General features: G+C 38.1%; 2 protein-coding genes across 3 annotated transcripts in view; one reads left to right on the top strand and one right to left on the bottom strand.

The window, feature by feature from the left end:
* ZCCHC14 (zinc finger CCHC-type containing 14) overlaps positions 1 to 5065 on the top strand; it is a 135494-nt gene extending 130429 nt beyond the window's left edge. The window contains exon 13 of one of the 2 annotated variants that reach the window (XM_056810568.1): positions 1133 to 5065. In XM_056810568.1, coding sequence (XP_056666546.1) covers positions 1133 to 1137 — 5 coding nt within the window. In that variant the 3' untranslated portion in view covers positions 1138 to 5065. Of the gene's footprint in view, positions 1 to 744 lie in introns of both variants that reach the window. The other variant, XM_007477271.3, reaches the window with a different exon arrangement.
* A 1358-nt stretch (positions 5066 to 6423) lies between these two features.
* MAP1LC3B (microtubule associated protein 1 light chain 3 beta) lies at positions 6424 to 17462 on the bottom strand. The gene is made up of 4 exons (XM_001366038.5): positions 17083 to 17462; positions 10739 to 10794; positions 8828 to 8934; positions 6424 to 8189 (listed from the first exon to the last, which is right to left on the bottom strand). Exons 1-4 carry the CDS (start codon positions 17120 to 17122, stop codon positions 8015 to 8017), a joined length of 378 nt encoding a protein of 125 aa, XP_001366075.1. The 5' UTR covers positions 17123 to 17462; the 3' UTR covers positions 6424 to 8014.
* Positions 17463 to 20501: the final 3039 nt, after the last annotated feature.

Below are 20501 nucleotides of genomic sequence, written 5' to 3'. Positions count from 1 at the left end.
TAAAACATTTTCTCTTTAAAACTTTTTTTTTAATGTGGGGCTTAATTTTTTTTTTCATGTGGCCCATTTTGAAGTTTCTTCATATTTTTCCCTGGGTTCCTCATCCATTCTTCTAGCAGTCTGCTTTTTCTGACTATAGTTAATTTTACCAGAGAACAAAAAAAATGAAAGGAGCTCAATCTTAACCCAATTTAGTTCTCTGTGTTTTAGTCATTTCTATGAAAAGTTAAAGGAGTCCATTGCCATTTGGTTACAGTAGTATACCCTAACCTATATCCTAAACCCCTGTGATCACGGAGTTGGTTTTATAGAGCTATGTGCATGCAGTTTTTCCTAGATCAGTAAACATGAAAAATATTTTTAATTTTATCAGGCCTTGTTTGCATTTTAGCTAAGTATTTTGAAGGATTCTCCAAAGTGCCAGAATTAATCAGTTGGATATCTAAAAAGACCAATACCAGATATGAGAATCTTTCCTAAACGTCAGGGAAAAAAACTTTATTGAAATATGAGGGTAGAAGCAGCTGTTTTGCCTTGTTCAACATTATTAAAAGGTTTTGATTTTATAAATTCATAAAAATTAAATCCACAATTTTTTTTTGGTGGGACCAAGTGATAGATACCGCTCCCCAGCACCAAGGTGAGGAGCTTGGCTGCTGTGCAACTACATTTTGACAGATCATTTGGTTGTGATAATCATGCAGTGATTCAAATTTGACCCTTTTTTTTTCCCCCTCTCTCCAGGTACTTTTAGGTTGAAATATGCCCCTCCAGCAGAAAGTCTGGACTCCACAGATTGATATTTTTCTCTGGCAACAGAACACTATTAAGCCATGGAGACATAAGGAAAATTAAATACAAAACTGAGAAGTCTAGTTGCTGTTGAGCTTAATATTTTTAATCCAAAGGTGCTTTACTTTACTAGACTGGATAGAAAAAAAAAATCTAGCTTAGGGGTGCATCATACCCAATTTTATTGATTGCCAAAATCCTAGTTTGGAGCTTGATGTCAGGACTTGCCTAGTGGGTATCACAGATGGTTGGTGAAGTTTGCCACCTACATTCTTTGTTGCAATGCAAAAAAAAAAAAGTCACATTTACTGAAGAGCATTGCCGTAATTGGTCCTTCTAGGCTGAAACATAATTCCAGGGCAGCTACGTGTGATCTGAATTGAGAGCCGGAGGTTGAAGTTTTCAAAGTGGAGTTTCGCCAGTCGGACTCTGACACCCCTGGGCTAGGTAAAATGTCTACTTTTTTTTTTCCTAAAGTGGTCAGGCACTAATCTCTGGGATTTTTAAGGATTGCACTACAGAAGAATGTAAAATGATTTAAAATCTCTGCAGTTCTGGTAGACAATGTTTTCTGAGACCAGTGCAAGAGACAGAGACGACCCACACTTAAAGAATTGGCACCAGCAGGCTAACATGGCCGACTACACAAATAAAGCAATCTTATTTTCTCCTTTCCCTCTGTAAAACATGTGTGGCAGTTTCAGTCCTTTTTCTGTTTATAAATGTACACTGTCAACACTTATTAGGTAGAAACCGCTGACCAGCAGCAAAATGAACTTAATTTCTAAGGGTCCAAGTCCCAGAGACGTCGGGGTCATAATGGCTCTAGAACACCTATTTTTTTCCTAACACATTAAACAGCATTGAGTCCTGTTCCTATTAGACGTGGACAACATCTTTCAGAGACATATTAACTACACTACTTTTGTAAATGAGTTTGAAACCAACCTGATGCTGAACACTGTTAGCAGACTTTTTGCAAGCCGTTATTTTATGTAATGCTGACTTCTACCCCAAGGCTTACTGCTAAAGGATTCAGAGGTGTTGAGACAGAAATTTCAACAATAATACAATTTCGTAATTAATGAGCAAAAAGACTTTTAAAGTTTTCCTGTCAACCTCTTTTGTTACTTTAAACTAGTTAATTCTGTTTGCTACCTAGAACTTGTCATTTGAGAATTGATATAAGACTTGGAAGGAGGCCCCACAAAATGCACATAATTTTGTCACGGTGGAGAAATACTATATTCACCATGGATTCCTAAATTTTTGTCATTGGAATGGTAACACTTGGTTTGAAAGCCAGGGATTAGAGAACAAAGGTAATTTTCTGCTAAAATATGACTTAAATGCTTAAAAACCTCTACCGCCAATATGTACTGAGAAGGCAAAGCAATGTCATCCAGGGGGTTTCCATCAAGTATTTATGAAAATTTTTAAATGTTCGGCCCATTCTGAAATTGGGATTTCAGCCTCAGGCCAAAAGCAGAACAATGTAGAAGTGGTTCCAATGTAGAGGCATTGTAATAGGAAATGGCAGTGATACTACACTTGCTTCAAATTTTTGGAGGTCAGTTTCCCAGCTTCATGGAAACCAAAGCAAAAAAGGTTATTTGAATCTGTGAAAAATAGTACATACAAGATTTTATTAATTTCTTATTTCTATGCAATGTAGAAGCTACAGACCTCTGTATTTTCAGCTCTATTTATGATACACAGTATTACAGTATTGAAGTAATTGTGAGGTTTGCTAATGATTTTGAGGATGTTTCATTGGATCTCTTGGGAAAATTTAAAACTTAAAAACCATTCAAGTGATGAGAACTGACACAATGCAACTTTGCCTTAAAGAGTTCTAGACAGTAGGAACAACTTTGTCATGCTATATATATACTATGTTAAAGGAAGACATGAGTTTTCAATGATGTTTACGATTTTAATATTTTTGAGGGCCTTTTACAAGTGGCCTGGATGTGTGCTGGAAGCCAAACTTTTAACGTTTTTGTTTTTTTAAAACATACTTTAAATTGTATTTAAGTAAACCCTATTTTCAACAGTGTCATTGTTGAAAACTGTCTCAAATAGCAAAAAAAAATGTTCATTTATGTAAATTGTATTTTGTTTTAGTGGACAATATTGGGGAGTTAAGTGTCTGTTACCCTTCTGACTTGTTTGGTACATATTAATCAATATATTTAAGTATAATTCAATTCTTTAAAAATTAAAACAAAAACTATTTGATTTGAAATTATAAAATTGAGAAGTTGAGCAGCTCATATTGTTTGGAGTTTTCCAAACTGGTTCAATAGCCAAGTTAAAAGATAATCTTGTGTTTTAAAATGGGTTTTTATGGCATATTGTGTCAGATGAGGACATTTATATGTGTTCAAGAAAATTTCAGGAGTAAACAAAGAATAGAAATGGTTGAAATGCCAGTATTTGAGAGCTTTCCCAAAGCAAATAAATTACCAAGTTATATGGCTTCAGAGTATTTGCCAGCAGTATTACGATTGAATTTCTATCAAGAAGCCAAAAATAGAGAAGTCCATACAACATTTTTGCATCTCATCAAGAGTCCTTAGTTACTTATTTAGAACATCTTTAACCCTTTCAAGTTCTTAGTATCTTGCTTTAAATTGTGGTCTCAATCTCAGAGTGGCTGAAACAACCAGGTAGGTAGTGGTAATGCCCACTTCTTTGTGTATGTCTGTCATGTATTAAAGAAGCTTCACGCACCACTACCCCACCCCACCCTACCCTGACTCTTTTCTGCTTCAAGAAGCAAGGGGGAGGGGGTAGTGGAATGTACAGGTTGAAGTAGAATACAGTGTGGGATTAAAACAACTATTTAAATACTTTTTTTTTTAAGGAAGAACAGTTAACTACCTTATGTTCTAACTTTAAATTCATTGTAGTATAGAAACCTGGAAAGTGTTAAACTTTCTAGTTATTGAGGAGTACTAAGTACATGGGAGCTAGCACTTCTTCAAATTCTATAAAAGGCAAAAACAAAAAAAAACCTTGATTAGAAATATTGGGAATAAAACCAGCATTGTCTATAACCTACAAAAGATTTTAGGAGTCAGTTTGTTAATAGAAGGCAATAGGTTCAGTATTTTTTATTAAATATTTAGAACTTTAGATCCTTTATTGCAAGAGGTCAACATGGTTCATTTACACTACAAATTATATGTATTAAGGCACAGTAGTAGTAACTTTACCAGAATATCAGCTATATCAAATCATTAATCTTTCTGAGCACAGTATATAGGCTTCCAATCTTAATTTTTATAACTTTAGTAGAATACTATCAAGCACCTGCCAAAAATTTGGTTGTGAATAGTTCCCTGCCATTTTGTTGTCCTTCCTGATGCCTAAGTGGCTTTTTTTTTTTGGGCCTTGCTAGTTCTACATACTGATAACTGGTGCCATTAATATGTTGGAAAGTCTTAATTATTAGGGGAAGAATACCCCTGCTCAACTTTCACCAAGAAAAATAATCTTTGTGCATAAGTGAGTTTTGTTGTCCATAGTTGTTCACTGTGGATTAGTCCCAAAGAACAAATCAAATAGTTTACATTGAAAGCCATGGATTCTGAAAGAAGGCTTAATTGTTAAAAAAAAAAAAAAAATCCCAAGGGTCTTAATGAAAATGAACATATTGAACTGTTTAACACTTGCAATATTAATATACACATATATACACATATATACATATGTGTGTGTATGTATATAGGTATGTATATATACTGTGCTGGTTGAGGCCAAAGGTAAATGTTACTACAATATTAACTTTGAGGGAAAGGGGCAAAGGTAATCAACCCCCAGATATAACCACATAAATGTGTATTAACAAGCCCTCGTCAAATTTTCTACATGTTTATAAGTTCATATACAAATAGCAAAAAGGCATTTGGTACTGAATGTGAAAGCAAATCTTATGTACTCAAGTACAAGTTAAACTTCAGACTCTCGGACATAATTTTATGTTAGGAATGAAGGAAAATTCTCCCATTTTTGAGCCATTATTTTGTCACAATTCTACAAAATGCATGTAACTTTATAAATATTTTTAAAAAATATAGTTTTGTAAATATTTAATATTCTGCTAATTTGATTTTGAATTGTAAATGTCAAGTATTCTGTTATTGGGGTTTTTATGTTTTATTATACTTTGTTAAAAAGGAAAAATTGTACATTTTTAGAATGTTTTTATGAGTAAATTTAATGTACTGAAAATAAAAATTAAAAACAGGCTTAGTGTGCCATTGAATTAGGTCTTGTCATTTTGAGAAAAGATGTTTTCAGAAAGTCTTCAGGTCATTGACTACAAACAAGTTTCCTTCCTCACATATGCATATGGAATGGTAATTTTAACTGGCATTAAATTTTCAAGAGTTGCTTAGTAGAGAAAATATCTTTATGAATGTCTTTGAAATCTAGGGATACACATATTGGCTTAATTATCACTCTAGCTGACCTAGAATGCTAAGGCCAGTGTGAAAAAGGTCTCTTGCCTTGAGGCAAAGCCATATGTGACATGAATCATACCACTGATATACCTTCATTCTCCTTCCCCTTGCCCATATGCTTGTTCCCATAATGTCTATTGTAACTGCTTTAGTCCCTAAAGAATACACATTACTGGAAGAAGGGTTTGACCTCCAGTTTTGTGAAGATGGACTATTTTATTGGCCAAGACAAGTTTTCTGGGAAGCAGTGTTAAAAAAAAAAACAACCCTTGAAAACCTTGGAATTTTTACCCTAACAAACAGGTCTTAAATCCTACTGAAGTGTATTTGGTAAATGTCCATCAGAAAACTCTTAGTAACTATGAAAAAAGGAAAGCCTGGATTTCAAGTCTAGAGCCACTTTTATAGACTTAAGGTCTCTTCCCAGGACTAACAATATTCCTAAGAAATGCCTAGCAAAGGGCCAGACAGATTTCAAGAGCTTACCTAGAATGGGACAGGAATATTAAAACATATAATATATGGGGTACCATCAGTATGGAATCCAGTGTGTATTTTCCAACCAGTGACTGTCTACTATGGATAGCCAAGCTCAGTGTGGTCAGGAGGCTCACTCCCATCCCTGAGCCTAACCTTTGAGGGACAATTTTTGGGCTCATTTAAGACTGAACTAAAACTAGTTTTTACCTTTCTATTGATCTTTAGAAAATGCTGTGTCCTGCTAGGTTACTAAAACCTGTGCCAGATTTTCTACTGATCTCCTTGGACCACTTTCTCCTTTGAACTTAAGGGAATAAAAGCAGTGGTAGTGCTCCTCACTTTTTTTTTCCAGGTACCCATATTAACGGCATCCCCATTTCATATCACAAGGGTCAGTAGCTTTGCTATTCCATAAACTCTGGTGATTTCTTGATATTTTTAGTTCTCAAGTGTTTATTCCATGCATCCATCTCAAAGGGGATTAAAATATGTGGAAAGATCTCTGGTACTCTTTACATATTTGTTGAAAATACATTTTGGACAGTATATTGTAGAGTACTTCAAAAAGTATAGTTATCACAAAAATTAATTCCTTTACATTAGCTTGAGTCTTGAATTGTTTGCCAGGTCAAAAATTTACTCATTTTCAATATCCTAGAAATAAAAACTACCACTCAGGTTAATTTGGGATAATTCATCCCTATCCGCACTGTATTAAATTAAAAAAGCAACATGTCTTACAGAACCTTACTGATCACACAGCAATTACAAGATTGATGTCAGGTGTTGCATTAAACATGAACATCTTATACAACCTAACGAGACAGGTTGATTAAGAATTTTACAATGCAGTAAAAATACACTCATGAAAATTTAGCACTATGGACAGATGCATGCAGAAAGTGAACATAGGCAAACAAGTTGTATACATTTATTAACTATAGTGCCAAGATGCAGGAATATTGCTTTTCTCCATTATAGTAAATAACTTTCACTAACAGTTGTAGATATTTCACACACATCTAAATACACAAGGGTAATTAATTTTAGCTCATCTGCTACATACATATTTTAGTCCAAGTGGTGTGACAATGAGCTTTCTGTGACACTCCATAAAAAAAAAGTTGTCAATCCTATGCAGGTAGCAGGAAGCAGTTAAAAGTCCTTTATTCAAGATATTAAATAAACTGACAAACGTTGTTGAAAGCAGCTTTACCCTCTTTGCTACATTCTCCTTTACAAAATGACATGCACGTAAACTGGTTGGAGGTGTTTTTATGATTAACAGTGATAGATGAAGTATGCTTACAGTTAAAATTTTAATAAAGTATTTTAGTGAAGCAATTACTTTTCCACTTGAAACATAACAAATCAGTTGACTACAGACTTAACCCAAAAGGTGCAAGGGAGTGCAAAATGAATTTTAATGCTCCAAAGTTCTAGGATGATACAGTTTCTAACAATGCATCAGAAGAGACTTATTCTGGTGCAAATGTTTAATAGTCACTGGTTTGAGAGTCTCTAAATCAGAGCAAATCCATAATATAAGAAAAGCCATCCCTCTGTTCTCAGGAACTTTTTGGAAGCCAAGCATTTAAAAGAAATCATTCACTTATAAAATCCATGGTGTTTCTCTGTATAACTATTATAGAAAACAAATAAGTGACAGCAAGAACATTGGTGGTTTAGTAAGTTGGAATCTATGCTTTGATTCCAGAATAAGCTAGACTTTTTGCCCCCCATTTACCCTGTTTTGCTGCAACCACTGATGGTAAATGGACTTTAAAAAAATAGATATGACATTTGACAAGCCTACTTAAAGATACACTTAAAGAGAAACCTTCCTACCAAAATTAGTTTCCATGAACAAAGAATTTATTGTTTCACTAAATGCTTAAAGGTTACCACTGGAATTGAAATTCCTATTTTAAAAAAAAGTCACTACAGCAATTCAAATGTCCATTTTATTGGCAACTTAGAATGCAAGGTATGTTTCTAAATCTAAAACTTTAAAAAACAAGATATCCTAGATGAAATAGGAGTTTTCCAAAGCTGTATTGTATATGCTTTTGGAACTGAACATGTATTATTACATATTATATATGCATGTAATACAAGAAGACAACTTACTTAAAAACCCCTAAGGTGGTAATACTACTATTTTGGTGATCTGTGATTAGATGAACTGATCAATCTCAGTTGGTAACATCCCTTTTTTTTTCCTGGGTGAGGGCTTAAAAAATTCTAGAATAGAAGCTTTGTACTAGGTCTTACACTGAAGATTTCTTTCCAAATGTCTCCTGAGAGGCATATACCATATACAAGAAACCATCTTCATCCTTCTCGCTTTCGTACACTTCAGAAATAGGTGTTGAAACGCTCACCATGCTGTGTCCATTCACCAATAGGAAGAAAGCTTGATTAGCATTCAGCTGTAGGCGCCTTCTATTGAAAAACAAGAAGACTGATTTAAGCAATAAGAATTTTCAGGGCCTTTAGGTAACTTAAGTCTGGGTCCTCTAAATGAGGTGTCAAACATGTGCCCCCATAATAATCCCAAACCAATGTGGCTCCAAATCAGATTAAAATCTAATTGGGAAACAAAAATACATTTCAAAATTAAGTCAGTATGCAGCCCACAAGATTATTGCCCATTCCTTTCTATTTGAGTTTAGTACCACTTCTTCCAGTTAAAATACTTTTAAATTTCAGCTGTTTCCTCAGATGCTAAATGGGCAGAATTGATTCTGTTTGAGAGCTTGGGAGAAACCCAGAAACACTGCACCTACAGACTAAAAGACATTTTGTGGCCCAAAGCTAGTCAATTCTTGGTTATCTGTTAAACCTAGGATGTAATTTCCCACACTTTTAGTCCTAGGATTGACTATACACAGAAAAGTGCTCAGAGCCAATAAGCCTATGCCTAACTACTACTTTTTTCCCTCATCCTGTCAAAATTTTAAAAATTAAAATAACTTTGTGAACATTAAGATGCTGGGAATATCTAGTCAGAAAACTAGTGAGAGCCCTTATTTGAATCTTAACATCTAGCATATAAAATATGTAAATGGATTACTGAATACCTAATTATTTTGATTAGCTCACTCATGTTGACATGATCTGGTACAAGGAATTTGGTTTTATCCAGTACAGGAAGTTGTTTTTCGCCCTTGTATCTTTCTATTATCACCTAGAGGGGGAAAAAAGATATAGAAAAGATGTTTTTAAAAAGAAAACTGCAGTACTGTTGTGATAATGTCAAAAAGTGCTTTCTATGTTTATAGCTTTGTGAAACTAATGCCTGTAACAGCACATCTGTTTCCTAGTTTATTGTCAAAGGCAGAACATATGGATATTTGTCAAGGCTTAAGCTAAGTCAAATAATGAGTAAGACTATATATATACTGTATACCTGTACATTTGGCATATGAAGGAGTTGAGAAGGTCCAGATCTAAGGCCCCAGACTCAGGAGAAGCAGACAGGAGGAAAGAGCAACAGTATCTAAACTTTAAGGAATAGCCAATTTCTATATTTGGGCAAGTAGCCATGGCCAGTCTTATCTCTAGAAGAATCCATTCACTACCAAGTGACAGACTGCTCAAAGCCATTTCCTCCTGATGCATCTATCTAGTTTTGTTTTTTTTTTAATAAACAGTTCCTGCACTTAAGCCAGAAGAAAAAAGCAAAATAATCAGGTTTTTTTCCCCCAGAATCTAAAATCAAGTCAAGGACCAAAAGTCCATTTCATGGCATCATGGGAAGAGAGAGCTCCAATGGAAAGGGAACATCCTGAGTCAGGGGAATAAAACTTAAAATTTTGGACCATGGGACCATGACCAAATCAAGGAAATAGTGTCACACACTTTTCAGTGTCAGGTGGATTCTATTTCCAATAATTAATGTATATTAGCCCTAATCTGCCAATTTAGCAAACCTGTCCAAAAAAGGACATGAGTCTAGTCTGTGATTACGTATCCTGGATGATGCTGTTCACAAGCACTACTCCTTTTAATAGCATCTTTAGCCACTATTCGAAGAATCAGAAGAATCAAAGTCAAGCTCAATGGAGTACACATCCATCAACAAAGACTGATGATTCAGCACCTACTTACTAGTATGATTTGAGGATACAAAGACAAAAAATTAGATTCTCTGCCTTCAAGGAGCTCACATCCTATAACAGAGTTTGCAGGCTCTTTTCTTCCCCTTTTGTCCAGGGTCAGGGTAATAGTTATCTTTTTTCCAATTCTGTTCACCATAATCCTTTAAAAGATCACTAACAAGTGGCCCAGCAATCTAATATACCAATTCTTTCTCTCAGTCTTAATAATTACTAAAAATAAGACCTGGGAGGCAAGGATGACTATAAAGATCCTCTCAGTCTGCAAATTAATCCAAAATAATTAAAGGTAGAATTTATTGGGGGAGGTTCATAGACAACACAAAAGGAAAAGGCTAAAATTCATTGGACAGAATGTTGATAGGGATCAGTCTATCAAAATTCCCTCTCTATCCCCCCTTCTCCCCAGCCCTCTTGCTGCTTGAAACAAATCAATAAAGCAATCAAGGTTCAACAGGACATAGGATACTGTCCCAAAGAACTGTTGATAGTTTTTGTCTTGTGAGCACAGCTGTAGTAGGGAAAGTAGTCCAGGTAGAATTTGTGGACCCCTAGCCAGGCGTAAGATGTTGTTTTACTGTGTGCCACAGTGAGAAACCCAATGTTAGAATTCACAGAATAAATGCCACCTTCTCTAGCTTTCCTAAAAGGAAATAGAATATTTTTAGAATAGACAATAGAAGATTTTTCTTACTGAGAACAAGTTAAAAAACTGTTCAGGAAGTTCAAGTCCAAAAAAGAGATTCTCTAAAAATTAAAAAATTACAACTGAAATATTAAAATGTCAAAACACATAAGTCCATGATGACAAGTTCTATTTGAACCACAACTTGCAAAAGCATTCTTTCCTTGTTAAGCAAACACCCAACCTACCGGTATCTTGGTAGGATGCTGCTCTCGAATAAGTCTCACATCTTCTACTCTTTGTTCTGCGAAAAGAAATAAAAATCATTAGAACTTACTATCACAATTAAGGTATAGAGATAAACTTTAATTCTACCCTCAAATGTCCTAGTCTTGAAATTCAGTGTTCTGTTCTGTGCAATGGCAGTGGCCAAAATCCTTCCTATTCAAACTACCCACACATCTGACATATGGAGAGATGGTCATCTAAGGTGACCCAATGCAGGTGAAGCAAAATCAAAGGAGAAGCCAAGTTTACTATCCTCCAAAGGTTGGGCCCAAAGAAAGATGCCATCCAAACCCTAAGAACCAGATCTCCTTGTAGCATCTTCCAGCAAACAACTATGGCAAATCCTGTCTCTAGAAAAATTCACTCCAAGTTTCATAGGAAGTTCAAAGAAATTTCCACCTGCTATTTCTAGTTTTAATAATCTTTTAAGAAAACAAGCAAAACTTTTAAGAAAAGCAAGGAAGGTATAAATGAAGAAGCCAATCAATGCCTGAATTTTAAATAAAGTAAATTAAGTCAGAGGCCAAAACAAAATGTGCAGTTTCCTCAATCTTAGTCAAGTATTTTTACTCCTACTATGTCTTCCACTTTGTGCTAAGCAATAGAGTAGAAATAAAAATGTAAGCTCTGATCTCAGAAACAATGTCCAAGCTTAGAGAGCAACCACCTTTAAAGTAGCATTTAGATAGAAAAAAGGGGGCAGCTGGGTAGCTCAGTGGATTGAGAGTCAGGCCTAGAGACAGGAGGTTCCTGGGTTCAAATTTGGCCTCAGACACTTCCCAACTGTGTGACCCTGGGCAAGTCACTTAACCCTATTGCCTAGCCCTCACCCCTCTTCTGCCTTGGAACCAATACACAGTACTGGTTCCAAGACAGAAGGTAAGCAGTTAAAAAAAAAAAGAAAAAAGCACTGGACTCAAGATAGCATTTATCATGGAAATCTCCTAAAAAATCTTATTACCATTTTCAATTTACTTTTTTACACTGTACAAGCAACCCAATTTACAAATGGATTCTTTTCCAAAAGCTTCCAAAGTTCCCAAATCCCCTGGGATTTAAAGTGCACTATATTCCAAATACTAGGCTAGCTCACAAAAATCTTTTAATTCAAAATACAGCTAAGGCATAATAGTAATACTACTAATCTGTATTTTTGGTCCTTGACTTAAGAGGCCAAGATATACAAGAGGAAAAGTACCCCCCACACACACACACACATGCCCATTTTAAAAGAGGCAGAATAAAATAGAGGCAGTCTATATTTGGCATCCTTCCCCATCTCTGGCCTCCTTCAGCATATTCCAACTCCAAAATGACCAATTTTCCATCTTCCTCAAAGGTCCTACCTCCCAAATTAAGTAATCAAATTGCTGTCCTACTAATCCAATGTCTAAATGGCTGACAGTTCCTTAATTCTCTGAAAGGGACTTAAAAGGATGTTGTTTATCCCCATAAATCTCAAATTGTTAGAATTTGGGGGGAGGGGAGACTGAAAACAAAGATTCTTATGGGTCAAGGAAGCCAAAGTTACCTGGGAGTTGGCCTGCCTCCAAAGCTAGGTTCCTGTGGCCTAGGATGTCTCAGTACTCTCCAGCCTCCATTCTGAACTCACAAGTCTCGCTTAAAAGTATCCAATAATTTCTAAATGGTTATAAGAGGCTGCTGGGAGGGGGAGGGGGAGAAGAAGGGGGTGTTGGTGGTTGTTGTTAGAAGAGAAAGTAGGGACTGTGGATGTATTCTTTCAAACATTTTTAAATCTCACATTTTTATGTTAGGGCTGTACATCTGAATTTTCCATGGGGTTACAAATGGCATGCTGAAAGTTTATTACTTTGTAATACTAGCAAGGAAAGAGGCATAAATAACTAATCTACATTTGACACAAATGACTTACTTCAAGAAGACAAGAGAAACAACACTAGGAATTCACCAGCCCTGACTCACTTATCTTTATCAATCAAAGGCTAGATCAGCAACAAAACTAAGACTGTCCGGGGCAGAAATGTAATCAAAATAGCTCTAAATTAAATCAGGAAATGGGCCTAAGAGAGCACATGCTGCCCCCTTTACAGTCAGGTTTTTCTTTTGGCTTTCAATAGAACCTTTGCAGACTAGGCATGATTTTTCTGCAAGTAGAAACTGTTCTACAAATTAATGATTCATTTAATAAAAATATCCCAAACATATACATTCAGCCAAACCATCCATTGTAACTGTATTTTTCAGTTGGACATGCAGCTTCTCTCAATTCTTTTCAAAAAGCCAAACTACCTTAGACAAATCAGAGACTGGTTTCACTTTACAAAGATTTCTTGCTTTCACAAAGGATTCAATGCCAATTTCCTTCAAACTTGCCTAGCAAATAAATGTAATTTATACAAAACAATGTCACCACAGTTTCAAAGTATGATTCTCTCTTTAGGGTCACTGATTTAAACATGAAAAAAGCTTAAGAGATCCTCTAGTCAAATCCCTTGATTTTATCTAGGAAATGACATGAGTCTTTTCCAAGGTCACATGGGTATTAACTGGAAGAGCCAAGATTCAAACTCAGATTCTCTGAGAGCAAATCCAAGGCTCTTTCAACTAGTACCACACAACATGTTTTCCAATATTTTGTTTATTAAAAAGTCACTTGCCAGAAGGAAAATATGTCCAGAATATGACTGGGTGATAGCTCAAGTTCAAGTCCTATTTACTAGTCTTGGCAGTAATCTCACTCTACACCTAAGGGACCCAAAACCCTGATTTCCTACTTGACATACAGACATTTAAGTGTGTTTAGGATATGCCTCCATATTTCCAAGAACTTCCAATTTACCAAAACTAGGATCTGACCTGTACTAAGCAAAACAGGACATAATGGAAGAAAGTGGAGGTATCAGTAAGTGTAGTGATTCAATGCAAATCTGTTGGCCCCAAATACAAATTTATGTCAATTTAATAAGCGGGCAACTAATTCAAAACCCTTGGGTGGTTTAAAATGTGTAGTTTGGGGGGGGGGGGTATCTGGGTGGCTCAGTGGATTGAGTCAGGCCCAGAGATGGGAGGTCCTGGGTTCAAATCTAGCCTCAGATCCGTCCCAGCTGTGTGACCCTGGGCAAGTCACTTGACCCCCCATTGCCTAGCCCTTACCACTCTTCTGCCTTAGGTTTAAAAAAAAAAACAAATAAAATGTGTATTTTGTAACATTCATTGAAAATAACAAATATACATGAGCTGACAGTGAAATTTTTGTTCTCTATCTCTGCCTAAGTTCTACTACCTGATTAGCCATAAAGGTGAAGAACATCAAGGATTCTGTCCACCAGTTTCCTATCTGAATTAAATTCATCTACTTGTGAGGGAAATGAATCAATGGGATTGGGTTCAGTAGTCTGCACATAATATTATGCTCTAGAAGATTCCTCTAGTTGAGGAATCAATTTACTTTGAGCCTGACATGCTACGAATCCCACAAAATTATCAGCCCTTGGATTCAAATTTACTATTAGGGATTAAAACAAAGCATTAACCATTAAGTGATATTTGATACTTCCAACAGAAGAACCTTTATAAAAGCTGGGGGGAGTGCAGGGGGCTTCGGGGCACAGAACAAACCTGCTATAATAAAGAGAAATATATACAACTTATTTCCATCTGTCAATAAATTTTAGGATGTCCAAAATTACCTAAGTCTATTACAAATGGACAGAAGCTTTCCAGCCTCCTAATATGTAAGGCTCCATTCAAAATGATCTGATTTGTAAATAATAAAGACTTCTCTTGAAAAGACTTCTCTTGACAGTATGAGTTGAAGTGATAATTGTTTGGCTGATGTCCTGGATGAATTTAATACCTGTGACTGAGGTTGCTGACAGAATAGGAAAACAAAGATTTAAGAGCCAAGAACTGCTGGTGTTTTCAGCTCCAATCAGAAGAATCTCTAGCATGAGACTCTCGGCCCCAACAGAACAGGTCATAATAAAGGATGGAGCAGTTATGGGGGGAGTGGTTTTAAACCAAACCAGATTATATCTCCTCCAGTTGTCATGTTGAAGATTATTTCTTCCAAGTGCTAAGTAATGGCTCATTAAGGTCAATGAAGATAACTTCTAACAAAGGAAGTCAAAAGTGGACCCATGCTAACTCACAATTCTCTTTTTAGGAGTTGGCAGGCTACAATTAGAAGATAAAGTTTTGTTTTGTGCTCCAGGCACAAATTTTAATGCTTATTAATAGGACTTGCAATCATGAACTGAATGCAGAGCTTTTTCTTGACTCTTCAAAACCATAGAAGCCAAAAGTTTACATACTGAAATTCACTTTCTTTGTGGAGCTGAAAGAACACTGAATAGGTGTTGCTGCTTATATCAGAAGTTACTTTCAAGGTCAGACAGAAACTAGCATTTATTAAGCTTCTACCAGGGGTCAAGAACCATCCTAAGTGCTGGGGATACAAAGGCAAAGAAAAAAAAACACCTTGCTCTTAAAGGAGTTTACAATCTAAGGTGGTTATAAGGTATCCACATATATTTTATATTCAGCACTGCCCCTAGATTATGGCACAAATTGCCTTATTCAAGAAAACCCAACTACCATTGGTGTCCCCCCACCCCACCCCCATTATTATCATGGATATGCAGAAAGCAAACAATGCACTGTAATCAAGACTATTTTTAAAACCCAGATTTCTCCTTCCAGTCAGATCTGCAGAAGGGAAACTAGTATGGATGACAAGTTTACTATGGGCCCGCTAAAAATAGGAGCTGAATATCAGCCACATAGAGAAAACACAGCCCTATGTTTAAGGATTCTTGTTTTAAAACAACACAATAGCCACCATATTTTGATTTCACAACAAAGCATCCTTTGGCAGGTAACAACTAGTGAACAAAACAATGGGCTTATTTCAACCTCAACAGTATTTCAATCAGCTATTACTCCTAGGAACATAAAGATTGATAAAGATTGATAATCTTTATTATATTTCTGTCAAATTATCAAGATACTAATTGATCCAGGGAAACTTAAGAATTTATAAGAAGCAAAACTACCTGTTGAAAATTTAACCTGGTAAAAAGTTTGAAAAATAAGCGGTCCAAACCATCCTGTACTTAAGAGTTGCTTAAAAGTCCAATTTGCAAGTTTCTTAAAATTGTTACCCAGTTTTTCTGTATGGTCCTCATAACACAAGCTAAGAAGGGGTTAGTGATACCCTGATCACCACCAACAAAAAGGCATGACTGGGTAAGTATGGGAAAGTCACTTAACTTCACTCAATCTTTAAGCCAATGATGTCATTCAAACAGAAACAGATGCCTCTGGGACTGCATTATTCAGAAAGCCTCAAAATTGGCATCATCTACAATGCATTGCATTTGTATTTATTTTGTTCGAAATTTCTCAATTACGTAGAAGACTTCGGCGGTGAGTTTGACACTTTTCTTTCTAGGTTACTGTCTAAAACGAAACTGCAGAGGATGCTGAGCTCGCCAAAGTATTCCCCACCCCGACTAAAGAAATGCCAGGTCCAGCACCCCCCCATCAACACACAAAATATGAGAGGGTAAGCTGAAAACCGGAACCGTTAATATCCAACAAACTTGCACCCCCGGCCACTAAACGGGGAAAGGAAGTGAATTACGAAGCACCTCCAGGCCCAAAGTCCCAGGGCGCTCCTTGACCCACGGGTCTAACCAGAAGGGTACGGGGATGGGGCCGGTTTCCCAGGCAGTTACCGCGTACACCCCGCGGCAGGGTTTCCTTTGTCAACTTCCCATCCCGGCAAGGCAGGGCAGAGCGCCAGGCCCCCAGGGCTTGCATCCATCCGACACAACTCCCACCACTTCGGTGGATCCTATTTCCTCCCCCGGGGCCCGAACTAGCACAAGCCAAGGATCAACTAGCGAAGAATGAAACTAGCCCTTCCCGGGGAGGGAGACGACCCCAACCAAACCCCCGGGGGTCGTTCCGTCTCCTCAGTGCCTTACCGCAGCTCCTCCAAGGCTCGGTCTCGGCCCAGCCGTGACACCCCCAGCCTCCCAAGGCAGCGGAGCCTGGGCCTGGGGTCCCCCCGAGCTTCCAAGCTCTAAGGAAACGGCCGTTGCTGGGGGAGGGGGAGGGGAAGGGGACAGCGACGGGAAATTCGAGACTTCGAGGGAAAAGCTCCGAAGGTGGAAGGAGCCCCGGCCCGGAAGGGGTCGGGACCCCGCGACCGGAGCTCAGGGAGGTGGCAGCTGACTGGCACTGAGCAGGGCCCGGGGTCCCACCGTTCCTCCCCCTCCGCCCTAGGCCTCCGGGACTCCGGGGCCGCGGGCCCTACCAAAGGTCCGGCGCTGCTTGAAGGTCTTCTCCGAAGGCATCGTGCGGGGCAGGGGAGGGTCAGGGAGGGGGAGCGGGTTTCAGCGGGTCCGACGGGCCCGGGGACGGCAAGAGCTCGGGCGACGGAGACCGAGGAGGAGGCGGCGGAGACGGAGACAGAGGCTTCTGAGGTGCCCCTCCGGCCGCAACGACTTCCCTTCTGTCCCCGAAGCCCCGCAGCCGGGTCAGGTGACCCCCGGCGCGTCACAGAGGGGCGGGGCTAGCGGGAGGTCCGCGGGGCCGCCATGGCGAGCGTGGCGGAACGCGGGGGGGGGGGGGGGGGGAGGGACGGGAGACGGGAGACGGTTATGCGCCTGCGTCTGCGCGGCTCTGAGTGGCCAATGCGCATGTGCCTCTGGCGCTGCCAACTCTTGGCCGGCCTTTCGCTTGCGACGGGGGAGTGGGGGTGCCTGGTGGGTGTGTAGTGATCGCGTCGGGCGGGGCCCGAGGGCCGGCCTGGGTCACCCCGCCCCAGCCCTTCCAGCCACCCCTCCGGAGAGGGGGAGGATCCGTGTCTGGGGCTGCACCCGAGGGGTATTTGCACCCGGGAAATGTTCGTGCTTAGCACCTACTTTGTTTGGGGCCCTGCGCTCAGCACTGCGGATGATGGCAATAGCAAGAATGATAACAGTAACAAGAGCTAACATTTATGTAACGCCTACTGGGTTCTTGGCCTTGTTCTAAGCTCTGGGGATAGTAATAATAGCACTGATGATGACGACGAATAACTAGCATGTATAGAGGACATTAACATTTTCCCAGACTTTACAAAGACTCTCACTTGCTTATTGTATCCTTTGATACAAAGACAAACCCTAGGTTCTAATGCAAGTGACAAGTAACTAAATAAAATATATATAAAGCTATATTTTAGATTTCTTCAAGATATAAAATGTATACAAAAGTAGATGAAGGGTAAGCTCATAAGGAAAGGAAGAAACACTGACATTTCTAGTTTGTAACAGCCACCAATATGAAGATGTCACTTGTTCTCAGTCTACCCTGCTCCCAGTTGAAAAAATAACATAAAAATGAACCAAAATTATTTTATTTAGCACTTTTTTAAAGCCAACAAAATGTTCTCATTTTATGGATGCGGATACTGAGGTTTAGGGAGGTCATATAACTTGCCTAAATTGTCTCAGCCAATAAATGTGGACCCTATAATCAAATTTAAATCTCTTTCAAGAGTCCCTAATCTTTTCTGTGTCTTGGATCCCTTTAATAGTTTGGAAAAGTATATGATTTCCCTTCTCAGAATAAAATGTTTGGGTTTTTTATGACCAAAATAAAATGTATAGCTAAGATTTCAAAGACAATTATACTGAGAGAGTCCACAGGTTCAGAACCTCTCCCCCCTTTCTTTATTTTTCATTTTCTTTTCTGGATAAATATATTATTTCCTATCAATTAGTCAATTTGACTTGTACTCTGCCAGTCAGAGTTTAATTTCACAAATATGTTTCAGGATAAGAGACCTGTAATGCATGCTAAAACAAATTATCTGGGGGGGGGGGAGGGAGATTAGGGAACTTTTAACACAAAGTGGAAGGAAGAATTCCACATTGGAAACAAAATCTGAGTCAATATAAAGCCACCCTCTCCAATGGTTGAAGTACAGGGCCTAAAAGGACCAGAACAGTCTATAATTGGATATGAATGTCATAGACTCATGGGATTTGGTCTGAAAAAGATAACTTTTAGCACAATATTCAACCTGGCACAATGTAAGCACTCTATGTTGGTTGACCCTATAGTCCAACCCTCTCCTTATAAAATAATATAACTGAGTGACAAGGGGAGAAGGTCCTTATTCAAGGTCACACAGGTTATACATAGCAAAGGTTAAATCATGAAAAAAAGAACATGACTTCAGAGCCAGTTTCTTTCCACAACATACCACCAATGTTTATGGGCTCTATTCTATGTGAAGAAAAGTTCATGGAGCATAGGTTAATTAACATTGCAAAGAATCGTGTAAAGTACCCAGTATTAATGGTTTAGATAATTATTTAGAGAGACAATAAAATGATGAAGTGTTCTTTCAGAATGTGTTAGAGCAAGCTTTTGATTATAGGGTTCATCCTGAAGAGCTTTGAGGAGGAAAGGTGCTATTTTTAAAAGATAATGATTGGGTTTTTGCTATGACCAATCTCTTACAACTTGTCCTTTCATATGACACTAAATTAACTAAAACTTGAGGTAATATGACTAGCAAAAACAATCCCACCACCTTCACCAGAGGCAAAAGGAAGAGTACAAATATTAGAATCTGTCAGAATAGTTAAGTTTTTACAGAAAAACCAGAACAAGCTAATACTTTTGTAATTCTCAATTTTTTTTAACCAAGTTTACAGCAGGACAGTATCTTATTTGAAAGAAAAGGAAAATAAATTGTCAATTATTTGTTCCAGCATTGCTTCTTCCATATATTGTTGTTGTCTGACTCTTCTTGAATCCACGAACATACCAATGTTGTCCATTTGTTTTCTGGACAAAAATATTATAGCAGTTTGCCATTTCCATCTCCAGTGGATTAAGGCAAACTGAGGTTAAATGACTTGCCTAGAGTCACATAGCTAGTAAGCATCTGAGGCCAAAATTTGAACTCAGTTCTTCCTGGCTCCAGGTCCAGCATTCTATCCACCTACCTGCCTTCCATATACTACACTAACCCCTTCTTCGGACCCCCCCCCCGCCCCCACCCAGTATCCTGTATATATCATATTTGTAACTAATTGTCTATTTATTCTGCCATTAGGTTACAAGGTCTTTGAGAACAGGTACTGATTTTGTATTTAACTCAGTACCTGGCACATAGTAGGTACTTAACTTGAGTTGACTTGACAGAACAGACCACTAATAGAAGTTCTTTAGAAGTCTCCCTCCTAGCCAACTGAAGCAGCCAGATCCTGGGAAACATGTTGTTTCAAGTAGCCTGGGTATCTCAGGTACAGCCTTCAGTATTAGATGACACAGAGTTCCAGAGAATGAATAGAACACCTACTTTACATTCCTAGCAGAACACGCATGCCCCAGATAAACAAAACAAGGAAACTGTTTACCTTTTCCCACACAGAAGATGGAGTCACTGTATACTTGACTATTTGTTAGTAAGATGAAGGAAGATGCCTAACACATATCAGCTCCATGCCTCATCATACCAAAACAATGAGGTACTCAGAGCAAGTTTCACGTGTTTTATGAAGTGGGTTTCTTGAATTGCCAAGTAGCCCTGAGTCATTCAGTCACTATTTATTGTCTATACACTTTATTGATCCCAGGCATTATTATAATTCTAATTATTCTGATAATTATTAAGGGTTCTCTTTGCTCAATGTTATTAGCAAAGCAGAAATGTAAGAATGTTCTGGCTTGAAT

Source organism: Monodelphis domestica, chromosome 1 (assembly GCF_027887165.1).
Source record: "Monodelphis domestica isolate mMonDom1 chromosome 1, mMonDom1.pri, whole genome shotgun sequence".
Classification (NCBI taxonomy): Eukaryota; Metazoa; Chordata; class Mammalia; order Didelphimorphia; family Didelphidae; genus Monodelphis; species Monodelphis domestica.
This window is presented reverse-complemented; position numbering and strand designations above follow the sequence as displayed.